A 27,722-nucleotide genomic window follows, 5' to 3' on the forward strand; every position below is an offset into this window, starting at 1 on the left:
TATTGCTGAAGGCATAATTTTATCCCTGGTCTTCGTGTAAAGAAAGGATTAGTGTATTTGAAACCCTTAGCCTTTCTGTCAGCGGCTTGGTTTGAATGCAGAAATGCCAGTTGGTTCCCATCAGCTGAGGTTTTTTTAAGACTCCCCACCCCCTCCCCTCTATAAACTGCATCCCTCCCTTTCTACGTATGGCACAAGGGGGAGTAAATAGCGATGGCAGAGTTTGAAACGATTTCTTTTGGTAATGCTGTTTCCACCTAGGGTCTCAAAGCACAGGACATCAGCGAAGAGCTCTGTGAGCTGAGATGTTTCCTCCCTTCTATCGGAGCAGGGATGTCAAGCGAGCGTCCTAACGTAGGCACGCTCTGGTAGGACTGCGCCAATCTCTGTTGCGTATCCACCCTGAAAACCGATGGGAGGGATTGTTTTTCCCCTCAACCCTCCTGCATCAAGAGCTGAGTGAAAATTACTCTAATATTCTGCTGCAGACAGTGAGCGAAGGCAGCAGTGTAGTGGAAGGGGAGGGTAAGCTTGCTCGGTTCTCTAACGCATCGCTTGTGTACCGGCAGGACAGCGTGTGCTGGAGGGACGAGAGGTTTAGCAGCTCTTCCCCTGCAGAGCTAATAGGGAGAGGTGTAGCTATGAAGTCGTAGCATCTATGTAGGCATTGGGTATTAAAATCTATCGATTGCTCATTGTTCAGACATGAAAGCGTAGCTTCCTGGACAGGAGTTTGGCAGGGTCTCGTTGGCCCACTGAGCTGTTCCGCTGGAAAGCCGAGTTCTACGTTGGGAGCCAGGTGTGCTGTAGAAATCCATCTGTGATGATGAAATCATAGAAGCGTAGAGTGCTGTGCTCAGTTTTGGGCCCCTCGCTCCAAGAAGGACACTGAGGGGCTGGAGCGTGTCCAGAGAAGGGCAGCGAGGCTGGGGAGGGGTCTGGAGAACAAGTCTGATGGGGAGCGGCTGAGGGAGCTGGGGCTGCTCAGTCTGGAGAAGAGGAGGCTGAGGGGAGACCTTCTCGCTCTCTCCAGCTCCCTGACAGGAGGGTGTAGTGAGGGGGGGTTGGTCTCTTCTCCCAAGTAACCAGTGATAGGACGAGAGGCAATGGCCTCAAGCTGCGTCAGGGGAGGTTCAGATTGGATATTGGGAAAAATTTCTTTCCTGAAAGAGTGGTCAGGCCTTGGCCCAGGCCGCCCAGGGCAGTGGGGGAGTCCCCATCCCTGGAGGGGTTCAAAAACTGTGTGGATGTGGCCCTTGGGGACATGGTTGAGCAGGCATGGTGGGGTTGGGTTGGCGGTTGGACTTGATGATCTTAGAGGTCTTTTCCAACCTAGGATTCTGTGACAGCATACCGATACACTTCTGACAGCAAATCGCAGGTGGTATTTGAATATTTTGCGACGCAGTCTGATGACTGTCCAGTAAGCATTTTTTCCCTTCCCAGAAGTCACAAAGCTGTTTTCTTTGATAAAACTGAAGTCGAGATCTGTTAATCAACCTGTGAAAGCTCGCTGAATATCGAACGCTTTGAGAGCAGCAGTAATTTTAGGGACAAAGCTCAGTAAAGGAGAGTCAGAACTTTCTGTACCCAAATGTGGTCAAGTGGGGAAGTTTATTGGGAACTGCTAAAGGCAAAGAAAGCGTCGAGACTGCAAAACGCTTAAGGATTCAAATATAGTACTAAAACTTTTAAAGCTTCCAGAGGAAGATGAGATTGAATCTCAGTTACTTCCTTCATCATCTCCAAGATGCAAAAAACTTAGAATGAGTAGTCTGGTGCTATACTGAGTGCACGAAAAGCTTTTTGAAAATTAATAAAGCTGCGAAGGTTGGCAGTGCTCTCCGCTTATCTGATTGGAATGGCAAGGAAAAATAGCGCTGACCAGGAGGACAAGATGGGAGATTGCTGTGAAAGTCTGCAGCTTCTTTCTTCCCCCCCCTGTTTCCTTCTTATAAGCCAAAGTGCTCATGTCTGACTAGTTTTAAAATGCTTGGAAAATGATAGTCACGTTGCCTTTTCAAGCAGAGTGAAGAGTGGTGGCGAGATGAGGCAGGCAGATGCAGTGACAAGAAGTGGTGAGCTCAACTGCTGGGACATTTTTTGTACAAGGATCACAATTCGATCAGTCTAGCTTCTCCCTGGCTCAAAATTATCTGAATTCTGACCGGGAAGTCTCTCTCACCGTGATACTTTTGGGTGGTCGTGCATTCCTGCTGTCTGTTCTGCATCGCTGGCTAATACAGTTTAGCATCTGTATTCTTCACCTGATCTTTTTTGACTTCTTTGTTGGCGTATGAGAATTTGCATGAACTTTTCAGTGAGGCTGGGAGGCTCAGGATAACGGCAGAGGTTAATAGAAACTTAAGATGGGGATACTAAGCATTTTTGCTTTGAAATTGTTGGCTAAAATCAGTGAGATACCTCAAGATCTGGCTTTCCAAACCCCCATCCTTGTCTCAGTCCAGATTTCAGTGTACACCCACAAAATGGCGGTGCTGTTGGTGGGAAGGGGGGGAGGATGCTGGAGATGGTTTGCAGAGCGGTTATGCAGGAGACGATGGGAACGGCGAAGGAAAGCAGCTTTGCCTTTTCCTACCTGTCAGTTTTCTGTCAGTCTCTTCAGTCGGTGGTGACAGCAGAGGTCGGACGCCAACGAGAGTGGTGCGTTTGTCCTCCTGCCGCGCAAAGTTCCTCACAAACCTGCGGGCTTGTTCGTGATTAGCTTGGAGGGAACTCATCAAGCCGACGAGGTTGTCTTAATGTCACAGAATCCCGGCATGGCAGGGGCTGGAAGGGCCCTCTGGGGATCCCCCAGTCCAACCCCCTGCCGAAGCAGGGTCACCCAGAGCAGGCTGCACAGCACCGTGTCCAGGCGGGGTTGGAATATCTCCAGAGAAGGAGACTCCACAGCCCCTCTGGGCAGCCTGGGCCAGGGCTCCGTCACCCTCAGAGTGAAGAAGTTCTTCCTCATGTTCAGCTGGAACTTCCTCGGCTTCAGTTTGTGCCCGTTGCCCCTTGTCCTGTCGCTGGGCACCACTGGAAAGAGTCTGGCCCCGTCCTCCTGACACCCACCCTGCAGATATTTATGGGCATTTCTAAGGTCCCCTCTCAGCCTTGTCTTCTCCAGGCTGAACAAGCCCAGCTCCCTCAGCCTCTCCTCGTAGGAGAGATGCTCCAGTCCCCTCCTCATCCTCGTAGCCCTCTGCTGGACTCTCTCCAGTAGGTCCTCAGTGTCTTCCCAGCATCATGTGGACGTTCAAGGCCAAATTTGCAAAAACGCTTGGGCCCTGATCTGCAAAGCTGTTGGGGCACCTCCATTCAGAATATAAACAGCCTGACAGTGGCTTGGCTCAGTTTTCTGTGGAAAGTGGGTCACTGGGAAGAAGTGGTTTAGCTCTGTGTCATTTTGAGGAGAGGGCAGGAATAACATGCAGTGACGTCAACTCAGCGCGCTGAGGCTGACGTCAGGCTTGCGCCGGGCATTTTGGGACTCGCGAGCTGCTGTCGGGCGTGCAGCCCGGTGCTTTTAGTGTGCTGACAGGTGGAGACATGGAGTGCCTGGAAACATCTGGTGTCAGGGATGCTTGAGAACCTGCAGGCAAGAAATATGCAGCAGTCACAACGTCTGTAATGGTGTAAAAATATTAATGCAGTGTATGTCAGGTGTTCATGTGCGTGCTGAGCGCATCAGCACGGGATCAAAACTCTACTCGGGCTGTTCATCAAAGGTAGGAAACAATTAGGTAGCCATTAGATAACCCTGGTGAACACTCAAGGTGCTGTCTGTCCTTCCATCCATCTGATCTGTCCCAGCGTCCCGTCCTGCTGCGCCCACGTGTGCAGAGACATGTGAAAAAGATAATGTTACTGTGGAAACTTGCGTGAAATGGCAGCTTCTCGGAGAAATCACACTCGGCTGAAGGGCAGTCCTTAACTGTCCCGTTCCTACACGGGAGAAGACAGACTGTTGTGGGCTCAGGAAACTCAGAAAACAGTGAACCCTCACGCATTAATAGTGGGCAAATCTGTTGGCTCCTCACCTGGCTGGGCTGGGAAAAGCCATGCGGTGGGAACCACAAGTCTGAGCCTCAGGGGCAAAGGTGGGAAACGCAGGAGAAGGGAATTGGTCCTGTTCAGTCTTATCTCTCAGCCTTCTTCAAGTGGAATAAAACTGGGAAGAGAGTTTGGAGCTAAGACCTTGCTGGGAAACCGGCGACAGTGTCCAAGTGAGAGGTGGGATGTCTGCTTTGGGATTGCAGGTTCGCTTGATGCGTCCTTCTGTTCTGTGTTTTGTAGCCTGAGTGTGGGCTGGACATACGATAGACATACAAACTGAAGCCAAGGAAGTTCCACCTGAACACGACGAAGAACTTCTTCCCTCTGAGGGTGACAGAGCCCTGGCCCAGGCTGCCCAGAGGGGCTGTGGAGTCTCCTTCTCTGGAGATATTCCAACCCCGGCTGGATGTGGTCCTGTGCAGCCTGCTCTGGGTGACCCTGCTTGGGCAGGGGCTTGGACTAGATGACCCACAGAGGTCCCTTCCAACCCCTGCCATGCTGTGATTTTGTGATAGCGATGGAGCGGGTACCGAAAGTTGAGGGCCCTCAGAAAAGGCTTGAAAGAAAGATCCTTGCTCTGGTTCATCGGGAGCCTGAGCCACGGATACATGGAGCCTGGAAGAAGATGTTTAGGTGATGTCATTACATACATCCCCTCACTGACACTCTTTGGGGTGTGCCAGCTTGGCCAGCGTTGGTGACCGACTCCTGGATGTTGTGTGTGACTTCTCCAGTGTCCGTGCTCCTGCGGAACGGTTGCTCTGTGGAGGTGTGAAGGTTGAGCTCCCACCTGATGCGGGCAGGTTGTTGGGGTGCGTGGACACCTATGGCGGAGGTGAGGTGGAGACACTGGATTCCAAACAGAGCGTGTTTGCAGAGAAGGTTTGCTGCCTGTAGCCAGTAAAATCTGATCTTCAGTAACACCAGAAACGTGGTTTGCCATTTCCGAAGAATAAAGGTTATATTTGGTGTCGGGCTTTTTGGGGCGAGCAGTGTAAATGGTACCGGAGGATGTACTGAATCATTGTTTGAACTGGATCAACTGGGGTGCGCTCTTTAAAGTACAACTGTTTTGATCTCTTCCCTGTGTGTTTTGTTTTTTTTTTTTTTGCAGCTTTTCCGACGCGTGGCAGCTGCCCTGCCTGGAATGGAAAGCACACAAGACAAAAGTAGAGAAGACAGTATCCTTTGTGCGCTTGTGCTGCCGCGCGGTGCCGGCAAAGCACTGCCAGGCATTACCGCGGACGAGGAGAGTGCGGGCCCTGAACAACAAGGATGAAGGAGGAGGGAGCAATATCTGTCCTGCGGCCCTCGGTCAGCTTATGGATGTCCCCAAAAGAGGCCTGAGAGGGGGAATGGGGCAAGTAATCGAGCTTCAAGTCCTGAGGAAGAAGGCTCAGTGGGATGGAAGGCTGGACCTGGGGGTGGTGAGGGTGGAAAGTAGGGGCAGTAGGGATGCTTAGGGCTGTGAAGTGGTATAAAAGTGAGGACGACTGAATGAAAGCTGAAGGGAGGGCAAAGGGAAAGCGCAGAAGGATGCAAACAGATCCGGAAAGATTCTCCTCCAAAAGCAGGCCGCTTTCTCAGGGTCATGTTCAGGGAAACTTCAGGAGTCTCCAAGGATGGAGATCCCATAAGCTCCCAGGGCAGCCCATTGCACTGCTTGACCCCCAGATGGCTTTGGGCAGGCGTCTGTGTGGTGTGAGAGAGGAGAAGACTCAACTGAAGGGATCAGCTGTGGGGAAGGGGAAAGGAGGGATGGAAAAGCGATAAAGCTTTGTGCGTAACGAGCAGCGTGGCTAAATCTGAATTGCTTACCTGGTCAGCTGGGTGTGTCTGGGGAGGGCTGCTCAGCCCAGGTCAGTGATAGATACACCGGCAGGCTGTGCTGCATTCAGCGTGACCTGGACAGGCTGGAGAGTTGGGCAGAGAGGAACCTGATGAGGTTCAACAAGGGCAAGGGCAGGGTCCTGCACCTGGGGAGGAACAACCCCAGGCACCAGTACAGGCTGGGGCTGACCTGCTGGAGAGCAGCTCTGCGGAGAGGGACTGGGAGTGCTGGGGGACAACAGGGTGACCATGAGCCAGCAGCGTGCCCTGGCTGCCAAGAAGGCCAATGGGATCCTGGGTGCATTAGGAGGAGTGTGGCCAGCAGGTCGAGGGAGGTTCTCCTTCCCCTCTACTCTGCCCTGGTGAGGCCTCATCTGCAGTGCTGTGTCCAGTGCTGGGCTCCCCAGTTCAAGAAAGACGAGGAGCTACTGGAGAGAGTCCAGCAGAGGGCTATGAGGATGATGAGGGGACTGGAGCATCTCTCCTGCGAGGAGAGGCTGAGGGAGCTGGGCTTGTTCAGCCTGGAGAAGAGAAGGCTGAGAGGGGACCTTAGAAATGCCTCTAAATATCTGCAGGGTGGGGGTCAGGAGGACGGGGCCGGACTCTTTCCAGTGGTGCCCAGCGACAGGACAAGGGGCAACGGGCACAAACTGAAGCCGAGGAAGTTCCAGCTGAAGATGAGGAAGAACTTCTTCCCTCTGAGGGTGACGGAGCCCTGGAACAGGCTGCCCAGGGAGGTTGTGGAGTCTCCTTCTCTGGAGATATTCAAGACCCGCCTGGCCGCGGTCCTGTGCAGCCTGCTCTGGGTGACCCTGCTTCGGCAGGAGGGTTGGACTAGATGACCCACAGAGGTCCCTTCCAACCCCTAATATTCTGTGATTTTGTGGTTCTGTGGTTTGTGGCAAAACCGTAGGAGTGGTTGTGGTTGCTGAGCGTAGCTCTGAAGGTGAAAGCAGTTCCGTGATCACCGAGCCACTTCTCGCTGTCTCTGCTCCGCCAAATACCCACTGCTAGAGGAAAGGTGGTGCGGGAGGTGGAGCTCCTGCTGCAGCAAGCGCTGGGCAGGAGGGGAACAGGCAAGGAGCGGGAGAAACCACGGTGGGTGCTCCCCGGTGGGAGTGAAGAGGGGCTGTATCCCATCCGGACTGAAAGCGCTGACGAGGTGCTAGAAGAGAGTGAGATTTTTTGTTGAGGAGAGGAACTTCTGCAGGGTTGTCAGTTTTATTTTTGGCGGGGATCACATCAATGGCAGTCGGTAAATGGGGGAGAAACGGTGCTTCGGAGGGAGGACGCGGCAAGAAACTGGTGCTAAAACCACATCTGGAGAGCCTCTTGCTGCCTGGGGGAGAGGAGGATTTGGGGCGCTGTGGACTGCAGCTGCGAAGGCGCCAGCCTTGTGCGATAGGGACTTGACTGATCAAAAATATTTCGGTACGCAGGTCACCAAAAGGTTAATGAGCAACAATCTTTATTAACGAGAGGACGGCGGGAGGACGCACAGGCGCTGGCTGATGGGCCTGCGGGTTCGCTGTCGGGGAGTTTGATCACTGGTCTGTAAATGGGAGTGCGCTAAGGGCACGGCGAGGTTGGCTGCCTGCAGCCGGCAGATAGCGGGAGTTGGATCTGATTGTCTCCCAGGCAGCTGCGCTAGGATTAAGCGGGGGGGATTTTCCGTAGGCTTTTCTGCAGAACGTTGAGGGTTCAGGGAGCTTGGAGTGCTTGTGCTCGGTAACGAAGCTGGTGAGGCTCATTTGGAGCACCTCTGACTCTGAAATATGTATCGAGGTTTAGATCAGCCAAACAAATGGATGAACATTTGAGTAAGATTGGAATTATCGGTCTTTTGTCTGCCTTTTTGTGCGTATTTTCTCCCTATGTTTGTAAAGAGCAAATCAACCCCCCCGAAGAAAGAAGTCGGAAGCACCAGCTGAGTGACCTGTTTGCCTCGCTGCTAACAGCATCCCAGAATGTTCAGAGTTGGAAGGGCCCTCTGTGGGTCACCCAGCCCAACCCCCTGCCGAAGCAGGGTCACCCAGAGCAGGCCGCACAGGACCTTGTCCAGGCGGGTCTTGAATATCTCCAGAGAAGGAGACTCCACAGCCTCCCTGGGCAGCCTGGGCCAGGGCTCCATCACCCTCAGAGGGAAGAAGTTCTTCCTCGGCTTCAGCTGGAACTTCCTCGGCTTCAGTTTGTGCCCGTTGCCCCTAGTCCTGTTGCTGGGCACCACTGGAAAGAGTCTGGCCCTGTCCTCCTGACACCCACCCTGAAGAGATTTATCGGCATTTCTAAGGTCCCCTCTCAGCCTTCTCTTCTCCAGGCTGAACAAGCCCAGCTCCCTCAGCCTCTCCTCGCAGGAGAGATGCTCCAGTCCCCTCACCATCCTCATAGCCCTCTGCTGGTCTTTCTCCAGCAGCTCCTCATCTTCCTTGAACTGGGGAGCCCAGCACTGGACACAGCACTGCAGATGGGGCCTCACCAGGGCAGAGCAGAGGGGGAGGAGAACCTCCCTCGACCTGCTGCCCACACTCCTCGATGCACCCTAAGATCCCATTGGCCTTCTGGGCAGCCAGGGCACGCTGCTGGCTCATGGTCAACATGTCGTCCACCAGGACACCCAGGTCCCTCTCCACAGAGCTGCTCTCCAGCAGCTCAGCCCCAGCCTGTACTGGTGCCTGGGGTTGTTCCTCCCCAGGTGCAGGACCTTGCCCTTGCCCTTGTTGAACCTCAACAGATCAGAGAAACGCTGGAGACTTGTGTTGAGCGGCCGTGTGTCAGATTCGGGGCTTAACATTCAAAGCTCCTCCCGTGAAAGGCCACGTGAGCATCGTAGGGTGTCCGCTGGGAATTCAAAGGGAGCAGCTCAGCCCGGGCCGGTTCAGAGCAGCAGGCTCTCCGGCGACCTGGTGTTCTCCTTGGATATCGGCTGTTGTTAAGGGCTGGGTTTGGAGAGGCTGCGGGGGTTTCGTTGGCTGGCGGAGGGGTTTAACTGGAGGAAGGATTCAAACCCAGGCGGCCTCTCCTGCCTGCCCCGAGGCCGGGTGCGGTCGGGGAGGAGAGAGAGGTGCTTGCCAGGTGGCTGTGAAGCATGGAGGAGTGGGAGTTTGTGGATGGAGCGAGCTGTCCTTCCATGGCCTCCTCCACGCTCCTGCTATCGCCGGGGCTTCATCGCTCTTTGAGCCGGCGGGTGGGGTCCCTCCTGGGTGCCCACCAGCCGGAGGTGCTGCTCTCGGCGCTGGAACACCGAGTCTGGCATTGGTCTGGAACTGAGGGTCTCCAAGCTGGTGCTGGTCCCCTCTGGAAACGGTGATTAGACCCTTCAGCATAGACATCTTCAATGACTGATTGCTGTGGACCAGCAGTGTGCCCTGGCTGCCAAGAAGGCCAATGGTCTCCTGGGGTGCATGAGGAGGAGTGTGGCCAGCAGGTTGAGGGAGGTTCTTCTTCCCCTCTGCTCTGCCCTGGTGAGGCCCCATCTGCAGTGCTGTGTCCGGTGCTGGGCTCCCCAGTTCAAGAAACATGTGGAGCTACTGGAGAGAGTCAAGCGGAGGGCTACGAGGATGATGAGGGGACTGGAGCATCTCTCCTACGAGGAGAGGCTGAGGGAGCTGGGCTTGTTCAGCCTGGAGAAGACAAGGCTGAGAGGGGACCTTAGAAATGCCTCTAAATATCTGCAGGGTGGGGGTCAGGAGGACAGGGCCAGACTCTTTCCAGTGGTGCCCAGCGACAGGACAAGGGGCAACGGGCACAAACTGAAGCTGAGGAAGTTCCAGCTGAAGCCGAGGAAGAACTTCTTCCCTCTGAGGGTGACGGAGCCCTGGCCCAGGCTGCCCAGAGGGGCTGTGGAGTCTCCTTCTCTGGAGATATTCCAGCCCCGCCTGGCCGCGGTGCTGTGCAGCCTGCTCTGGGTGACCCTGCTTCAGCAGGGGGGTTGGGCTGGGGGATCCCCAGGGGGCCCTGCCAACCTCTGCCATGCTGGGATTCTGGGATTCTGTGATCATGGGGGAAGAGTGGGCCAGTTAGGGACAGACGTTTGGGATTGGACATTTTCTGCTACGTTTTTAGGAACGTGCCAGCGCCGAGGCAGGAGGGGCTGCTGAGTATCTTGGCTTTGGTTTGAAGCTGGCCTGTTCGAGAGCTTTTGAAAATACCTTTTGGTTATTTCGGTGGGAAGCACCGAACGGAACATGCCGGTCAAAATCCCATCCCACCCGCGCCTGGCTGTGCGTTTGCCTTAACTTCTTTCTTCCAGTGATTGACATTAAACTGGAAAAGCCTCAAGAGCAGCCTGTCAGTGAAGGAGGCTGTTCCTGCTAATACCGCGTGGCTCCTGCCTTCCTCAGAACATCACTGCTTCCCCTCCCTCTACTCTCCATTGACTGCAGTGTGAATATTGGCTTGAACCTTCCCCTTTCAGTAATAACGTATTGCAGTTCATCGTCGCTGGCTGTCTCGTGGAGATGATCGATTAGCTTCACAAGCACACACCCCCCCACAAAGAAAATTGTCAGTGTCTTCATTATTTATAAGAAAAAAAAAAAAAAAGCCAAAATATTCCAGCGTATTCTAGTTATAACTTTAAAAGGAAAAAAAAAAAATAGGTACAATTTCTTAATATTTGTTCCTTTTTTAAGCTGTTATGATACCGCACTTTGAGATGATGGCAACTGAGTAAGTGTGGAGTTGGACTTAGAGGAGATGTCCGTGCAGAAGAAGGCCAGTCTGACCCGTTGGATTTCTCTGACGCGCTGGAAATGTCTCGAGAGCAGTCAGGAGCGCAGGCGGCGCGTGCCGAGGGTTCAACGCTGATCCTTACAGTAATAATAAATCAAAACAACCCAATTAAACCCAAGCTCTTAATCTTTGGAGCAGAGGTAGCCGGAGTGGTTTCCAAACCCCCCCCCTCCAAAAAATGTTTTTCGGAAGCCGAGCTTGGCGGGGGGGGGGGTTTCGACACCGCGAAGGCGGCCGCTGGATTGTGGAGCTCTCGCCGAGGCGACGTGAGCGCATTTCCGAGGAACGCAGGGGGTCTTTCCCAACGGGACCAACGGCTTCGGGAGGATCTGGGGGGGGGGGGAAGGAAAGGGTGGAGGCGCGTGAGCAAAACACTCGCAGGCAGCGGGGAGATACGTTGGGAGCGCGAGATGAGTTTTAAGAGCGTTTTTTTTTTTGTGGTTTTTCTCCTTTGACGTAGAACGCCCGTGAAATAACTTCTTGCTGCCCGAGAGATGGGAGTGTAACGTCGCGGCTCTTTGGAGGAGAAAGCGTTTTGCTTGCTTTGTTTTTTGATTTTTAGGGGAAATCTGAAGTGAGGACCGGCGCCAGAACCCACCGAAGCGGCTGGGAACCTTGAGAACGCGGCGGAAAGAGGGGAGAGCGGCGACCGCTGCGCTCGCGGGGCCGGGGGGCGGCGGAAGGGGGGAGAAGCACGGCCGCGTGGCCGCGGCGTGGGCGTGGGAAGGGGGTGCTTCCTTGGATCGTAGCGAAATCTAGTCGAGGGACCTTAGGTGGGAAGGAAGGGTGTTTGATAGGGTGGAAACCAGCTTACCGTGATGCAGATTTATGCCTTTATTTTTGAGCTTTTTTTTTTTTTACGTTCGGTCTTCCAGGTTGGTTTAGCTTGGTTCACTAGAGCTGTATAGTTTGGTTAAAGAAACGTAGTCTTCTATTTAACTAGGCTTACAATTAACCATTTATTCTTCGGTATTTATTTCTTTGCTTGATTTTTTTTTTTACTATTTTCGGTAATTATTTTTGGTTCCGTTTTGCGGAGGGATCTGTTTAGAGCTTCGCTGATGTCGTGAGACGTAGCTACCCGAGAAAGACGGAGTGGAACCCACTAGAAGTGCACCCTTGTAACCTTTACTAGTCATTGTGAAGTTGCTGTGTCCGTTAATAAACACAACTGTAAATACATTGTTTGCTGGGCGAGCGTGGCTGAGCTGCGGCGCGGGAGGGAATTCCTGAGCCTGGGTTGCGATTGCTGCCTCAAGGAACAATTGCAAGCAAATATTCAGGCTCCTCCGTTGTCCTGTTCCACCCCTCCACTGTCTAAAATAACCGAGCGGGGAGGAGAACGGGAACGGGCCTCCCCGCCGCTCTCACCGGGAAACGGGCGGAAAAAGATGGGGAATCGGTCATTCCCGAAATGGATGCCAGGCTCGTGCCCCGCCCGGGGTTTGGAGCAGCTCTGCGCAACGAGAACTCGGAGGCAGAACGAGACGTGAAGTGCTTTTATAACGCAATATTAAAGGCGAGGTTTGGTTTTTTTTTTTTTTCTTTTTGACGTGGCATGTCTTGAAATAAACATCGATGATATGTGACAAAGGAGCGTTCTTTATTTGAGAGAAATAAAGGGGGGGGGGGGGAGGAAACCTGGCTGCTTTCCCTCTGTCGCGCTGTTCTCAACTGCGCAGAAACGCTTCGTCTTGCTGCTTTCTCCTTTTGCTTCGGGGTTGGGGTGGGGTTTTTTCCCCCCTTTGCTTCTTCACGCGACAGCTTCGTCACCACGTGGCCGTTTTCCAGTTTCGTCGCTTCCGACGCAGCCAAACCCCTGACGGTGCCCGTGGTTGGAAACTTTCAGCGCCGGGTTTGCGAGGAGCTGGCTCGGCGCGGACGGCTGGCGGCGGGCGAGCGGCTCGGCCGCTTTGTGCACGGCTGGGAGCGGGTCCGTGCAGGGAGCCCCTCGTCTCTTACTCCAAAAAAAGGTCCGGAAAGGAGGGTGCCGGCGAGCTCTGGGGCTGGCGCGGGAGCAAGGATGAGGCGTCGCTTGTTCGGTGTTTCTGGCCCCGAGGTCTGCTCAGGAGCCCTTTCAGTGCTTAACGCGACCGCAGGACTCAATCCTGTCCTAATCCCGCTTTCCCGGAGAAAAGACGCTTCCGAAGGGAGCGCAGGGACCACACAGTCTGAATTTTGGGTTATGTTTCGGCACCGTAATTCCTCACCCCATCCGTCTGTTGGGTTTTAGGTTTCCATTTTATTTCGCTCCGTCGACGCGGCCAGTAGAACCACGGGAACATTTTTTTAATGATGATTTTGTGAACAGTGAAGGTTTCTGCTCTGTTTCTTTTCTCCTCCCCGCTCTGGCTTGATTTTTGTGCAGCGCATTGCGCAGCTACGCCATGACTCGCGTTTCGTCTTGATACAAGTAGTCGATGAAATTGTATAAGGGGGAAAAAAAGGTTCCTTCGCTGTTGGAAGTGTCACTGGTACCTCAGCTCTGATAATACGAAACGACGACGGCGATCCTTAGCGCTTGAACGAAATAAACACCTGTCTCGTCGGAAAGCTCCGGGTCTCGTCTCTGAGTACGTCCGTCACAGCGCGGGGCGTCCGGCCGCCACGGCGTTAGCGCTTCCCTTCGGCTCCGAAGGCGCCGCGGGAGCCTTTCGTAAATCGGTCGCTTCGGGGCGTGCTTTTTCAGAGGAAAGTTGTGTGCTCGCCGTCCCCACGGTTCCCTACGGCGTCGCTGCGGCTCCTCCCGGCGATCGGCGCGTGGTCCCGAGGATGGGTACAGGGAGCGCGTCCTCCGCCCGCCGCAGCTCGGCCTTTCTGCTCCTTCCTCGCTCTCCGAACCCGGGCGCGGACTCGGCGTCCCTGGGTGCCAGCGCAGTGGGGAGCAAGGAGCAACCCCACTGTCCCACCTCCAGCTGCGGGATGGGTGCGTGGGTGCCGGTGACGTGCTGTTCGACGGAGTTATCCTCGTCTGGTATCCCAGCAAACCGAGCAGGGCTTGGTCTGGTGACGCCGGCGGCCGAACCTCTGTCGCTTCTCGGTGTGGAAAGGCCCCACATTAAATTGGTCGTGAAATTCAACAAGGGGGGAGCTCGGAATGGAGCCTTGTAGCCGCTCGGGTTAGCGATGCGGGGACAGGTCGCTGTTCCCCAGACCTGGCACCTCCACCGAGTTGGAGGCCGGTAACGAGTGGTGTCCCTCAGGGGTCAGTACTGGGCCCGGTCTTGTTTAACTTCTTCATCAATGACCTGGATGAAGAGTTAAGAGTGGACCCTCAGCCAGTTTGCTGATGACACCAAACTGGGAGGAGTGGTGGATACACCAGCAGGCTGTGCTGCCATTCAGCGTGACCTGGACAGGCTGGAGAGCTGGGCAGAGAGGAACCTGATGAGGTTCAACAAGGGCAAGGGCAGGGTCCTGCCCCTGGGGAGGAACAACCCCAGGCACCAGTACAGGCTGGGGCTGAGCTGCTGGAGAGCAGCTCTGCGGAGAGGGACTGGGAGTGCTGGGGGATGACAGGGTGACCATGAGCCAGCAGTGTGCCCTGGGTGCCAAGAAGGCCAATGGTCTCCTGGGGTGCGTTAGGAGTGTGGCCAGCAGGGCGAGGGAGGTTCTCCTTCCCCTCTACTCTGCCCTGGTGAGGCCCCATCTGCAGTGCTGTGTCCAGTTCTGGGCTCCCCAGTTCAAGAAAGATGAGGAGCTACTGGAGAGAGTCCAGCGGAGGGCTATGAGGATGAGGAGGGGACTGGAGCATCTCTCCTACGAGGAGAGGCTGAGGGAGCTGGGCTTGTTCAGCCTGAAGAAGAGAAGGCTGAGAGGGGACCTAATATATACTTACAAATCTCTTCAGGGTGGGTGTCAGGAGGACGGGGCCAGACTCTTTCCAGTGGTGCCCAGCGACAGGACAAGGGGCAACGGGCACAAACTGAAGCTGAGAAAGTTCCAGCTGAAGATGAGGAAGAACTTCTTCCCTCTGAGGGTCATGGAGCACTGGCCCAGGCTGCCCAGAGGGGCTGTGGAGTCTCCTTCTCTGGAGATATTCAAGACCCGGTTGGACGCAGTGCTGTGCAGCCTGCTCTGGGTGACCCTGCTTGGGCAGGGGGTTGGGCTGGGGGATCTCCAGAGGGCCCTTCCAACCCCTGCCATGCTGGGATTCTGGGATTCTGTGTGATTCTGGGTCCTGCCCTGGGTGGGAGCGTGCCCAGCGAGCTGCCACAGGCTGGTGGGGACGGGAGGGACGGCGCCGTCACCTCCCCGACGCAGTTTTGGGATTTGTCTGCTGGAAGGAGCCGGGCTCAACACCAGCGCCTGTCGGTCTCGGTTCCTCCGTGTCGCTCCCCGTTGCCGTGCAATTACTGCCGCGCCTGGCCTGCGGGCTGGCACCTCTGACACCAGTATCCCCAGTTCCCCAGCTGGGTTTCGCCAGGCCAGAGAAGCCGCATCGTCCTCTGAGCAGCGTCTGCAGAGCTGCCACGGTGACCGACGCCGTCCCCTCGCCGCGCAGCGTCCGTTTTGCTCCAATCCTCGGCGAACGAGAGCGGGAGAGGGCTCCGCCTGACGCGGCAGCCCCGGTTTCCATGCTGGGCATGTCCCAGCGCGCCGAAGTCCAACGCAGCTTTTTATGAATTATTTGGGATCCTCTCGGATCATAATTTTTATGAATTATTTGGGATCCTCTGGGCTTAAACGCCGGCCGCGGCGCGATGCCCTGAGCAGCTCTGCCGTTCCCCGGAGGATGAGGAGTAGGGCAGGGCTGAAGGCTGAAGGCAGCGCCGAATCTTCCAGGCTTCCCACCTGTTTCCACGGATCTTGGGTATAAATTAAACCCATTTTGAGGGTTTGCTGTCAGCCACCTGGAGAGCGCGTCTGGAACACGGCTTGGATTAGAGGCTTGATTAAAGTGAACCACTAATTAAGGCGCTGCAATCGCCCCGTATCCGCGGTGCTGCGTGTCCTGGGCGTCGCAGGGAGCGGACGGTGTCTCCCAACGCTCCCGGGGCCGGCTGCGGGCTCAGTGCCGACCCTTCCCGCGTTTCTCTGAGCTCGGGAAGAGGGGACGGGCGGAAATCCGAGGCTTGATCCCGACGTTCGCCCGCTGCGCGACGGGGTTTTTGACCGCGGCGAGGGTCACGCCGGCTCCAGCCGATTTCTGGGCTGTGACCAATCTTCCCAGGCCAGTGGTGGGCACGCTTGGACCCGAACCTCACGAGCCCGGTCCCACCGCGTTAATCCGCATTTCGGAGGGGGTTTTGGGGTCCTGGGTTCTGGCCGCTGTCTGGGGGCTTCGGTGGCTCCTGCTGCTGGGAGAGGGCGGTCGGACGAGCCTGCGTCGGAGCGGGAACGGAGCGGGTCAACGCTAATTCCTGGTTTTCGGCGTTTTTTCTGGTTTTCGGCGCTTTTTCATCGTTCTGCGCAGCGTCGGCGCTGGAGGCCCCTCTCCTGCGGGCGAAGACCTGAGCGGAGTGGAAACCAAGCCAGGTGGTTTTACGTATGATGACTTCTGCTGTTTGCGCTTCTGAATTTCTTTTTAACCTCTTTAATTGCTCCAGCTTCCTAACGAGGGGTCTGGCTGCCATCAGCTTCTACCCCCGACACCATGAAGACCCCGGGAATTTGCTGCTGGAGGCGCGGGCCGGTCCCGTCGCTGCCCTTCTCGGTGGCCTTGCCCGCGTCGCTTGGGGGCCCTGGGTCTTCGGGAGAGCAGCGGGATCGGCTCCGGGAGCTGCAGCTACCGCAGGGGTGGGGAGCGCGGGGGGAGCAGGGGCTTTTTGGGGAAAAGGAGCTTTTCGCCGGTCGGCAGGCGGACGCGGCGTGGGAAGGAGCGCCCGTTTCCAGGTCACACTGCTCTTGGCGAAGGGGGTTACGGGTTCTCCGGCTTTCTGGAGCTTTTCCACCTCTCGGGATTGCTGAAGTCCGTGAGAAAAGAGGGTTTCGGGGATGTCCCTGCAGCTGCCCCGGCCCTGCCCAGCCCAAGCCGTCCGGCACCCGCAGGCTGCGCTGCCGAGACTCGGGTGCTTTATTCCCGCCGGTGTCTCCGTGTCCCAGGCTGCTTCGTTAGCTGCCAGACACAACACGCCGTCTCCGTCAGCACTAATTGGCAGCCTCGGGCCCCTCGGGACTTGGTGGTGGGGATGGGGCGGGGGGGACATCCTGAGAAGGGTGCTCTGCTCCCGCGGGGACAGGTTTGGGTGGGAAAAGGGGTGGGAAAGCGGGACGGCAGCTCCCGGGTCAGACGGGGCCGAGCGCGGTGGCGGGTTCGCAGTTTCGTTTCTCCGTCGCGGCGGGAGGAACGGTGGGAATCGGCGACGGAGGAGAGTGCGGGGAGGGGAGAGGCGAGTGTTCCGTGCGAGGAAGAAGCAGCCATTCATGCTGCCATCCAGCGAGACCTGGGCAGGCTGGAGAGTTGGGCAGAGAGGAACCTGATGAGGTTCAACAAGGGCAAGGGCAGGGTCCTGCACCTGGGGAGGAACAACCCCAGGCACCAGTACAGGCTGGGGCTGAGCTGCTGGAGAGCAGCTCTGTGGAGAGGGACTGGGAGTGCTGGGGGACGACAGGGTGACCATGAGCCAGCAGCGTGCCCTGGGTGCCAAGAAGGCCAATGGCATCCTGGGATGCATCAGGAGGAGTGTGGGCAGCAGGGCGAGGGAGGTTCTCCTTCCCCTCTACACTGCCCTGGTGAGGCCCCATCTGCAGTGCTGTGTCCAGTGCTGGGCTCCCCAGTTCAAGAGAGATGAGGAGCTACTGGAGAGAGTCCAGCGGAGGGCTACGAGGATGAGGAGGGGACCCGGTGACGGAGCCCTGGCCCAGGCTGCCCAGAGGGGCTGTGGAGTCTCCTTCTCTGGAGATATTCCAACCCCGGCTGGCCACGGTGCTGTGCAGCCTGCTCTGGGTGACCCTGCTTCAGCAGGGGGTTGGGCTGGGTGACCCACAGAGGTCCCTTCCAACCCCGACCATTCTGTGATTCTGTGATTCTGTGAAGAGAAGGGCGTACAGGGCGAGGGCGCGCGAGGATCTGCGTGCCATGGTGGGGGGAAAAGCCGGAACCCCTGGCTTAGAAAACGCTGAATTTTTTCCTAAAAGCAGAGGGCAGGCAAACCTCAGCTTGGACGATCTGCAAATTCAATCGACACAGCCGTGCTTTGAAGCCATCTTGGAAGCTTCCAAACGGGGCTGGCAGGGCGCTTGGCTGCAGCGGGGCCCTTCCCGAATGGAGACGGCTCGTCCCGCGGGCTCCGAATCCGGGATGCGAAGGAAGGAGCCGCTCGGTCGCCATCCTCCAGGTTGTTTCTCAGGCGGCTTTTTGGGGCCGCCAGGTTGCGAGGCTGCGAGCGGGGACCCCGAGACCCCGCGGTGCCGGGGACCCGCGTGCCGCCCGCTCCGCTCGAGCCCCAATTTTGCGGGAAGCGGAGGGGGTTTTGGGGCTCCCCAGTAGCCCTCGGAGCTCCCGGTTGAAAAGGGGAGGAAAAAGGGGGTGTGGGAGGAGATGGGGGAGCGGGTGATGCCCGCGCGCAGCTCTCCAGGGGGCCCCAAGCCTCCCCAGCCCCCCGGAGATGAGGGAGGATGAGCAGCCCCCTCCTCATCCTCGCTCGCCCGCAGGCTGCGTCTCCGTTTATCGCTGCCTTTATTAGACTGCAGATGGCTTTTTTTTTTTTTTTAAATCTTTTTTTTTCCTCTCCAAAAATCGATGCGGTCGACGGGAGCGGGTTGGCAGCAGCAGGGAGGCCGGGGGGAGGATGAGGACGGTGTTTTGGGGACATCCCGATCCCCCGTCGGGCGCGGGGACGAGCTGATCCGGGGTTTTAACGGCAGGAGCGGGGCTGGGGCGCTGGTGTCATGGGGGTTTTTGGGGTTTTTTTAATCCAGTTGTGGGTTTTTGTTTGTAATTCTTGAATTTGTTTAACGTGGACGGCGTCTCCAGGATCAAATCTCGCCTCCGAGGGCGACGCTCGGCCCCTGCGCCTCTCCCCCTTCCCTCAATGCCTACTGGGTGCTGCCTCGGGGGACCCGTGTGTGTCCCCCTCCAAATCCCAAATCCCTGCTTCGAAGATCCCGGCTCGGCTGCTGGAAGGGGTCCCTGCCCCCCCCCCCCCAGGGAGAGCTGCCCTTGGCCCTGGGTGATTCCTCCCCTCTTCCCAAAAATCCAGGGGAAATTCGGGATGCTGCTGGACCCTCCCGCAGGAACTGGGCTATTCCCAACCCAATTCCCCAGGGTTTAGCCCTAATTCCGTGGAGTTTTGGCCCCATTTTTCCAGCTTTGCCGGGTCGGGGAGGGGGGGGGGACCGTGCTGGAAATCCCGCAAAGGTTTTCATCCCCCTTTATCTCCTCCCGGGCAGCGCTGGGGGTGCCTCTCGCCTCCCCCCCCAAAAAAAAAGCCCTTAAAAAGCAGCTGTGCTGGGGGCTTTGGAAAAAAAAAATGAGCCGTTGCCCCAAAATAGCTGGGGGGGGGCAGGACCCCGCTCTCCCCCTCGGTGCGAAGCCCCCGGGTGTTTCTGCAGCCAGCTCCCTGCGGAGATTTGGGGGGGGGGGGTGGTTAGGAATTGAGTTGGGTTTTGGGGCTGGGGCGCTGCGCCCTCCCCTCCCCAGCAGCTCTCCAGGTCCTTGCGGATGGGAATCGGGCACGGTGGGGTTTTGGGGATGGGGTTTCGGGGGGGCTCTGAACCACGTGGGGGTTATTGAATGCAAAAGCTGGGGCTGGGGGAGGATGTGGGATGGGTTTGGGGCTGGATCATGGGTGCAGGGGGCTGAGCAGGCTGTTTTAGGGTGGCTCAGGGCGGGTGCCAAGCCGGGGTGAGTTAAACCAGGCTGGGGAGGCAAAGGGGGGCTGCGGCCCAGCTTGGGGGGGCCGCTAAAACCAGCACGGCATCCACATGAAGGAGCCCAGGGCCGCGCCGGTGGCGGCCCCCGCCAGCAGCCCCAGGGCCATCTGGTCCCCGGAGACCCGGTAGGGATCCTCGCGCACGATGACGTGGGTCACCCCGGGAGCTGCAAGGCAAAAAGCGGGGTGAGCTGGGGTGGGGGTGGGCGATGCCGTCCTCCTGGCACCCCGCTTTGAATTCTGAGGGGGGCCACCGGGCTGGCATGGAGGGGGACCCCCCCAGTTTTGGCTGTCGCCGCGGCAAGCAGCCCCCCACCTTGAACATTGCCGCGCTGGGAGCCGAGCGTCGCTTCCCCAAACTACGAAACCATCGCTCCGGGTGCCGAGGGGGAAACTGTGACCCCCCGCCCCCGGCCAAATCCGGACCTTGGGGAGGGATGGGGGGGGAACGGGGCCGCAGCCACCCACCTCCGTACTGGTGGCCGTAGTGGCCGGAGCTGATGTAGGCGGTCTGGTGGGAGTCGAGGGGCACCGTCTGGTAGTAGTCGTCGTCGTAGGGGTCGTAGACGTGTACCTGGGAGCGGCGGGAGCGCGGCGTGAGGCTGGCGACCAGCCCGGGGCCGCAAACCCAACCGGGGGGGCCGTGTCGGGGGCTGGAATCACTTGGGGTCCTCTGCGGTGCGGGAACGGGGGGCCCAGGGTGGCCGAAGGGCCAGGGGCAGCCTTTGCTGGAGGACCCAAATCGCCTCCCTGTGCTTAGGCCACCTTAGCCATGTCCCCATCACCGTCACCGTGTCCCCGTTGCCTTAAATTCTGCCCCCGTCACCGTCACCGTGTCCCCATCACCTTAAATTCTGCCCCTGTCACCGTGTCCCCCGCCGCCTTAATTCTGCCCCTGTGACTGCGTCCCATCGCCTTCACTCTGCCCACGTTCCCCTTAACTGTGCCCCCCATCACCTTAATTCTGTCCCCCCCAAACCTTAACTCTGCCCCCATCACCCTGAACGGGGTCACCCTTGGCTCCGGGGTCACCCTTGGCTCCGTCACCGCCCCTCGCTACTACCCCTTCTCCTCCGCCTGGCTCCGGGAGCTTCACTCCCCGTGGCTGCGGGGTCTCGGGGGGCCACCCCGGGCTCGGCCTCTGCCCCGGGGGACGCTGGGGTTGGTGTCACCTCCACCCACGCCCGCCCGAAGCCCGGGACGGAGCCTCACCGGGGTGGCTTTAGCCTCCAGCACGGCCATCTTCCACGCCCTGCGAACGAAACGGAGGGGCTCGGTTTTGGGGTGCACGGGGGAAGAGGGGGGATTTGTCCCCGTGGGGCTGCCCCACAGCTCCGGCGGGCGCACATGCATCCCCCGTCTTCCCCCCGCAGCGAGCTGGGCGGGGAGGGGAAGGTGCCGGGAGGGCCCCGACGCCGCGGGGATGGGCGCAGGGGTAAGCGCTGTCCCTGGCGATGGCCCCGGCTGAAACACGAGCGGGCAGGAATACAGCGTCAGAATTGGGGGGGGAAAGGGGTAACGGGTGAATTTCTGTTCAGCTGGGGTCAGGCTCAACCGGTCGAGCTCGGCTTGGCCACGGCTGGACACCTCCCTCCGTCCACGTTGAGCTGAAGGTTTCCCGTTTTCCATTTTTTTATAAATTTCTAACATTTTCATTAATTCCATTTTCATAAAAATAAGATTTGTAATTTTTATAGAAATAAAGAAAAGGGGAACAGCGCTAAAAGCGGGTGTTTCCTCCTGCTGGGCATGGCCTTAAGCCACCAAGGACTTCACTTTCGCACTATTTATCGCCAAATACCGATGAAAACCCTTCCCCAGCCGGGCCAAGAGGCGATTTCCCGTCCGGGAGGGCAGCCCGCCCCGCAGGAGCCCAGCTGCTTAAAAAGAGCTGCTTTTGGCTCCGAGCGACTCAGCGGAACCCCCAAAATCTGCGCCCGCGCCTGTCGCCCCGCGCCCGCAGACGCGTTGTTTGAGAAAACGGGGGCCGTGGGGGGTTTCAGCCCCGGGTGGGAGCGGGACGGGGCTGTCGCGCGGCCGAGGCTCGCTCCAGGCTCGGGTGGATTCGGGCGGAGAAGCCGCCGAGGGGGTTTCGGTGGCGCGGCGGCGGGATTTCGGCTTACACGGCGTCGTCCTCGCTCTCGGCGCACAGCGTCGTCTTGGAGCCGTCCCGCAGCGCGACGGTCAGCAGGCAGTCGCGGGCCTTCCCCTCTGGTGGCTGCACGTCTGGGGGGGCAGGAGCTGGCCTCAGCCAAAGAGATGCCCCCGAGACCCCCCCCAGCCCCTCTCGGGAGAGGGTCGAGCCCCAAATTACTCCTGGCACGAGCAGCCCCCCCCGAGTTGCCGCTAATGAGTGCAACCATTAAAAACCTGCTCAGAATTTGGGTTTAATTTCAGCTCTGGCCCCGTTTCCAAGTTACGATCAGGCTCTCGAAGGTTAAAAGCCAACCCGAGCGCGGGCGCCGGCGAGCAGAACCTTCCACCCCCGCGGCAGAAAGCGAGCGAAAAGGCAGAAAATGGCCCAAAAACCTCGGCCGAGCTGGCTTTGGATTTGCCAGATGGCAGCAGGCGCCCAAATTTTGCTGGAGCGCTCGCCGCCGGGGTTGGATCGTGAGCTCGAGTGGGAACGAAATCTTAAATCTTAAACGGGCGAGGATTGTTCCCCCATTCCCAAAGCTCGGCGGGACCCCCCCGGTGCGGATAAACCTTTGGGTTCGCGCTCCCACCGCGGCATCCCGGCTTTGCCACCGCGCTCCCAGCTGGAGAAAGGCGCTTTGTGTGGCGGCCGTGGGCTGCCGGGGCCGAGCAGAGCGGCCGCTTTGTTCTCCTTGTTTGTGCGAGACGGCGAGGGATGAGTCAGGGCCGTGGGATCGTGTTTTGAACAAGCACAAACCGGGAGGAGAGCTTCTCCTTCCTTCCCCGTGGAAAAGCGACGGGAGAGGAAAACGCGACGTGCATCTCCCCGGGGGCCAGCCTGGCGCTGGCTGGGAGCTGGGAAGGGGTGAACGGGGCAGGCTGGATTATTTTTGGGGTACCCTGCGCGAGCAGGGCGTCATTTAAAAGGGGTCACAGCTCCGTGGAGAGCCCTGCGCGGGGCGGGCTTGGCTGGGGGACGCGGGGCTCCGCTCACCTCCGCACTCGCGGCCGGTCCTGACGTCCCGGCAGCTGTATTTGACGTGGATGCGGCCGTCCATGTCGCGCTGCGTCTCATCGTGGTAGTAAACCAAGCTGCCATCCAAGTAGAGGACGAACCAATTTCTCTTCCAGCGGCGCAGGATGGAGCCTGGCGGGATGGGGAGGAGGTGAAGGACCCCCACGAGACCCAACGCCGTCTGCCGGAGCCCAGCCACCACCCCCTGGAAGAGCCCCGTGCCTGGCGCGAGGGTCCGGGGCAGCGTGACCAGGCGGCTTGAAATTATAAAAAGCTGGCAAAAATAAAAAAGCCAGCGGGGCATCTCGGTGCTGCCCCGCTGTGCGGGAGCGGGTCCAGCCCCGGGCGCGGAGCCGCGCGTCTGTTCTGGTGGCAGAAGGCCCCGCTCTCCCCTTACGTAAATCGGCTGAGCCGCCATTTCCTCGCCACCCGGGGATTAACTGCCCGGGTCGGGGTCTGCTCTCCCCCGCGCCTCCTCCCGGCGTCCCCCGGCCAAATCCTCCCCGCGTTGCTTTTTTTTGGGGGGGGCTCCCGACCTGGAAAGCTCAAGGTTTGGTGCGCTTACTCTGCCGCCAAAGCCAACCGCTCTTCACCAGCGCCATGGTTGCCGGAGGGTTTTCCAGACCTGTTGGCACGGGGGGGAAAAAAAATAACGGGGTTAAAAAAGCAGCTCCCGCCGCCTCGCCTGCGGCTTTTCCCCTGGCTCTCAGCTCCCCGCAGCTCCGGGAGTGAAGCGGGATGAGGATTCACCCCTGTTGCCTCTTTTTTCTCAGGGGGGGAGGATGAGCTGAGAACTAATCGGGGTTAGACAGCCGGGGGATTTCGTCATCCGGGAAGCATCGTGAAGGCGGGGAGCGGAACTCCGGCCACCTTCCTTTCTGCCTTTAATCTCATTGGGATTTAGGGATTATCATCCCGTGGAGGTAAGCGGAGAAATCCGGGCCAGGCAGGAGAGCAGGCAGTAACCCCCCCCCCAGCCCCAGTAACTTTCCACACCAAACGCCAGCCACGCTTGTTTGTTGTCCCCGCCTGGGTGGAAATTAGTCCTTAATGAAGCTGTGAAGTCATTGCTCCCCCAGTCCCTGAGCGCAGCCAGCACCCCAGGGCCAGGCACAGGTGGTGCCACAGCCCCCCCCATCCACCCATCAACCAGGGACGCCCCGCTGATGGGGGCTCAGCACCCCAGGACGGCCTCCGGGACCGCCCGGCTGTGTCCCCTCCAGGTCGGGGGGCACGCAGAGGCACAGACCCCCACCCAGTGCCTCGGTACCTGCGTTACCCAGCGCCCGAATCCCCAGGTACTCGCATCCCCCTGGCACCTGCGTCCCTCCGGTACCTGAATCCCCCTGGGATCCCCCCAGAATCGCAACCCCTGGGTACCTAAAGCCCCTGGGGCCCTCGCCCCGCTGTTCTCACACCCCCCACATAACCCCATCCCCTGGTAACCCCATCCCTGAGTACTCACAACCCCATGGCACCCTCATCCCCCCGTCTTGGCAGCCCCCCTGGTACCCACATCTGGGTATCCTCCTGTACCCCCCATCTCCTGTACCCCCATCTCCAGTACCCCCCATCTCCCGGTACCTGCAGCCCCTGGCATCTTTTTTCCTCCTGTACCCACATTTTGGGGCACCCCCTTTCTGCATCACTGGTACCCACATCCCTCAGTACTGACACCCTCACTCCCCCAGTACCCCCATCCCTGGTCCTGCCATTCCCGGTCCTCCAGTCCCCAATATCCCTATCCGCAGTCCCCCCGTTCCCAGTACCCATCCCCGGTCCCCCCGTCCCCAGTAGCCCTGGCCCTGGTCCCCCCATCCCCAGTATCCCCATCCCCTCATCTCCCATCCATTCCCCCATCCCCAGTACCCTGATCCCCAGCATCCCCATCCCCAGTATCCCCAGTATCCCCATCCCTGGTCCCCCCCATCCACAGTATCCCCGGTCCTCCCGTCCCTGGTCCCCCCATCCCCAGTATTCCCGGTCCTCCCGTCCCAACACCCCCATTCCTGGTCCCCCCGTCCCTGATCCCTACATCTCCAGTATCCCCAGTCCCACCATCCCCCCCTGTCCCTGGTCACACCATCCCCAGTATCCCCAGTCGCTCCATCCCCATACCCCCCCATCTCCGGTCCCCCTGTCCCCAGTCCCCCCATTCCCACTCCCCCCAACTCCGGTCCCCCCATTCCCAGTTCCCCCATCCCCAGTATCCCCAGTCCCCCCAACACTGGTTCCCCAGTATCCCCGGTCCCCCGTCCCCAGTACCCCCATCCCCAGTCCCCCCATCCCCAGTATCCCCGGCCCCCCCCAAGTCCTCGGTCCCCCCATCCTCGGAGCCCCCCCGTCCTTGGTCCCCCCCATTCCCAGTATCCCCAGTCCCCCCATCCCCAGCACCCCCATCCCCAGTCCCCCCATCCCCAGTATACCCATCTCCGGTCCCCCCGTCCCCGGTCCCCCCATCCCCAGTATCCCCAGTCCCCCCGTCCCCAGCACCCCCATCCCCGATCCCCCCTACTCCGGTCCCCCCATCCCCAGTATCCCCAGTCCCCCCCGTCCCCAGCACCCCCATCCCTAGTCCCCCCATCTCCAGTATCCCCAGTCCCCCCGTCCCCAGTCTCCCCATCCCCAGTATCCCCGTTCCCCCCATCCCCATCCCCAGTCTCCCCATCCCCAGTATCCCCGGTCCCCCCATCCCCGGTGCCCCCATCCCCAGTATCCCCGGTCCCCCCGTCCCCGTCGTCTTTCCCCCATCCCCAGTATCCCCAGTATCCCCAGTATCCCCGGTACCCGCGGTCCTCGCCGTCCCGGAGCTCACCGGGTCCCCGCCGGGCTGCGCTCGGCTCCCGCCCCGCTCCCGCCCCGCTCCCGCCCCGCTCCCCCCGCCGCAGGGCCGGCCGGGATTTGTAGTCCGGTCCCGGCGGGGCCGGCCTCGGCTGGCTACCAGCTTCCTAAGGTGCCGGCCAGAGAGGGGGAAAATATCGCTTTTTAGCGATTTATCCCCAAAAAGCAGATGCCCGGGGCCGCTGCCGCCGGTGATGCCCGGTACTGATCCAGCCGCGACCCACTGAGGTCAAAAAAAAAACCCCAGAGCCATGCCCGGGGGTCTCCTGCCCCACACCGACGTGGGACCGGAGCTGGGCACGGGGAGCAGAGATGCCTGGGGGATGCAGGACCCTCCTGCGGCACTGGGAACGGGTCCCAGGAGGTGTTCAACACCGCAGCGGGATCTTGCCGGAGCGAGCGTTGGGGTCTCACCACCGTCAGGAGCAGAAATCGGGAAACAACCCGAAATTTTAAGCCCCGAAGCGCTCGTCTAAATCGAATTTCTGAGCGGGGGCGACTTACCCTCGGGGTTAAAACCAAGGTCTGAGCCGGCTCCCGCCGGAGGGAAGAGCAAAACCGTCGCCGGCGGGGCTGGAGCCGCACGCGCTCAACGGCGGTGGGGTTGGAACAGCTTCTGGAGTCGTCGCTGCGCGTTACTGGGGCCCCTCGCCCCGCTCGCCGCCTCCGAGGCTCTGCAAACCTGTTGGGAGCAAAACGATCCGGAGGTCAGGAGTGGAGGAGAGCCCGGGATGCATCGCTGAGCCCAGACACGGAATCACAGATGGCTTCGGGTTGGAAGGGACCTTCAGAGGACATCTAGCCCAACCACCCCCCCGCAGTGGTCCTTGCTGGAAGCGGTCGGGCCCGAGACAACGCAGGGAGCGAAATCCCCACGGCTGGCTGGCGTTCTGGGGCTTAAAATACACGTCAGGTTATTTATAGTCGCGGCTGTGCTGATAATTAAGATGTTTATTAAGCATCTGGCAGCCCTTAAGGCAAAAATAAAAACCACCCTCATCTATTCCGGCAGGCTTTTCGGTGGAAAGCCCTTTCCCCTCCCTCCGGCGCTGGCTTTACCGGGGCGAACGGCAGCGGGAATTAAAATTAATCCAGCAGCGGGCAGGTTGATTACAAAGGAGTTCAGTCGCCCCGTCGGCCGGGGCATCCCTCCACGCCGGTTATCGGGCCGCGAAAACATCCTCACCGCGCCAAATATTTCAGAGACGCACGTTTGGAGGTCGGGGCTTGGGCCAGGTACTTTGTTCCGCGATGAATTAATTAAAAAAGTTCCCGTAGGAAGGGATTTGGGCTGAAATTCAGATTTACCCCGGGCTGTCCAGCGGTGTCGGGCTGCCCCTCGGCAGGCAGACGCATGCCGCAGCTTGGTATAAATCGTTCTCAGAGCTTTTCCGTCGCGTTGTCGTGAGCTCTGCCACAGGACCGGAATAATTTGTCTCCTTGGCAGCGAAAGGACACGGCGCCGAGTGAAATAAAGAGAAAATCCGTAGCGCTGCGCTGCTGGGTTCCGCTTGGCTGCAGCCCCCACTCGGCTGGCGGGCAAGGCAACGAGTGAGTCCCGAGAAGGAGAGGAGGGAAACAAGAAGGAGCACAAGAAGAAACCAAAAAAGAGAACAGAAATAACCCCCTCAACTCAGCCCACGTGTTTGTGATGGACGGGCTGCAAAGGCAGGCGAAGGGCCCTGCGACGCCAGCGCGGTACCGTGAAAACATCGCCAAATCGCGCTGCTGTCCTCTGGGGAGGAGAATGACGCTGGCGCGGGATTTTGGGGGCTCGGTTTCTCTATTTTCTGCAAACAGGGGTGGGGTTTTTTTAGGTTAGATGGGAGAAACGGCCAACAAGGCCAAGGGCATCCTGGCTTGGATCAGGAATGGGGTGGCCAGCAGGAGCAGGGAGGGGATCGTGCCCCTGCACTCGGCACTGGTGAGGCCGCACCTCAAGTGCTGTGTTCAGTTTTGGGCCCCTCACTCCGAGAAGGACATGGAGGGGCTGGAGCGTGTCCAGAGAAGGGCAGCGAGGCTGGGGAGGGGTCTGGAGAACAAGTCTGATGGGGAGCAGCTGAGGGAGCTGGGGCTGTTCAGTGTGGAGAAGAGGAGGCTGAGGGGAGACCTTCTCGCTCTCTACAGCTCCCTGACAGGAAGGGGGAGTGAGGGGGGGTTGGTCTCTTCTCCCCAGTAACCAGCGACAGGACGAGAGGCAATGGCCTCACGTTGTGTCAGGGGAGGTTCAGATTAGATATTGGGAGAAATGTCTTCACTGAAAGAGTGGTCAGGCCTTGGCCCAGGCTGCCCAG

At 58.8% G+C, this 27,722-nt stretch overlaps 2 protein-coding genes across 7 annotated transcripts in view; one reads left to right on the forward strand and one right to left on the reverse strand.

Moving 5' to 3' along the window:
- RAB6A (RAB6A, member RAS oncogene family) overlaps positions 1-11,802 on the forward strand; it is a 71,665-nt gene extending 59,863 nt beyond the window's left edge. For all 3 annotated transcript variants that reach the window (XM_075415309.1, XM_075415303.1, XM_075415294.1), the window contains 2 exons: positions 5,174-5,240; positions 10,139-11,802. In XM_075415309.1, the coding sequence (XP_075271424.1) occupies positions 5,174-5,240; positions 10,139-10,203 (132 nt within the window). In that variant the 3' untranslated portion in view covers positions 10,204-11,802. The remainder of the gene's footprint in view (positions 1-5,173; positions 5,241-10,138) is intronic.
- Positions 11,803-11,841: 39 nt separating this feature from the next.
- On the reverse strand, positions 11,842-26,878 carry PLEKHB1 (pleckstrin homology domain containing B1). 4 transcript variants are annotated; one of them, XM_075415281.1, is made up of 9 exons: positions 26,737-26,878; positions 25,933-26,110; positions 23,153-23,212; positions 22,567-22,719; positions 21,560-21,662; positions 20,649-20,688; positions 19,905-20,010; positions 14,459-19,603; positions 11,842-13,868 (listed from the first exon to the last, which is right to left on the reverse strand). In XM_075415281.1, the coding sequence occupies exons 3-8, from the start codon at positions 23,187-23,189 to the stop codon at positions 19,467-19,469; spliced, it is 576 nt and encodes a 191-aa protein (XP_075271396.1). In that variant the 5' UTR covers positions 23,190-23,212; positions 25,933-26,110; positions 26,737-26,878; the 3' UTR covers positions 11,842-13,868; positions 14,459-19,466. The 4 variants fall into 4 exon arrangements, with proteins under 4 accessions (XP_075271396.1, XP_075271403.1, XP_075271400.1 ...); XM_075415288.1 differs by lacking the exons at positions 25,933-26,110; positions 26,737-26,878 and adding an exon at positions 25,403-25,435; XM_075415285.1 differs by lacking the exons at positions 25,933-26,110; positions 26,737-26,878 and adding an exon at positions 25,375-25,427.
- Between the last annotated feature and the right edge of the window lie 844 nt (positions 26,879-27,722).

This window comes from Opisthocomus hoazin, chromosome 1 (genome assembly GCF_030867145.1).
Source record: "Opisthocomus hoazin isolate bOpiHoa1 chromosome 1, bOpiHoa1.hap1, whole genome shotgun sequence".
NCBI lineage: Eukaryota > Metazoa > Chordata > Aves > Opisthocomiformes > Opisthocomidae > Opisthocomus > Opisthocomus hoazin.

What these genes read in the sequence shown, in the direction of transcription:
- PLEKHB1 (XM_075415278.1), bottom strand. Translation starts at nt 17,237, where the DNA reads ATGCATCCCAGGATGCCATTGGCCTTCTTGGCACCCAGGGCACGCTGC.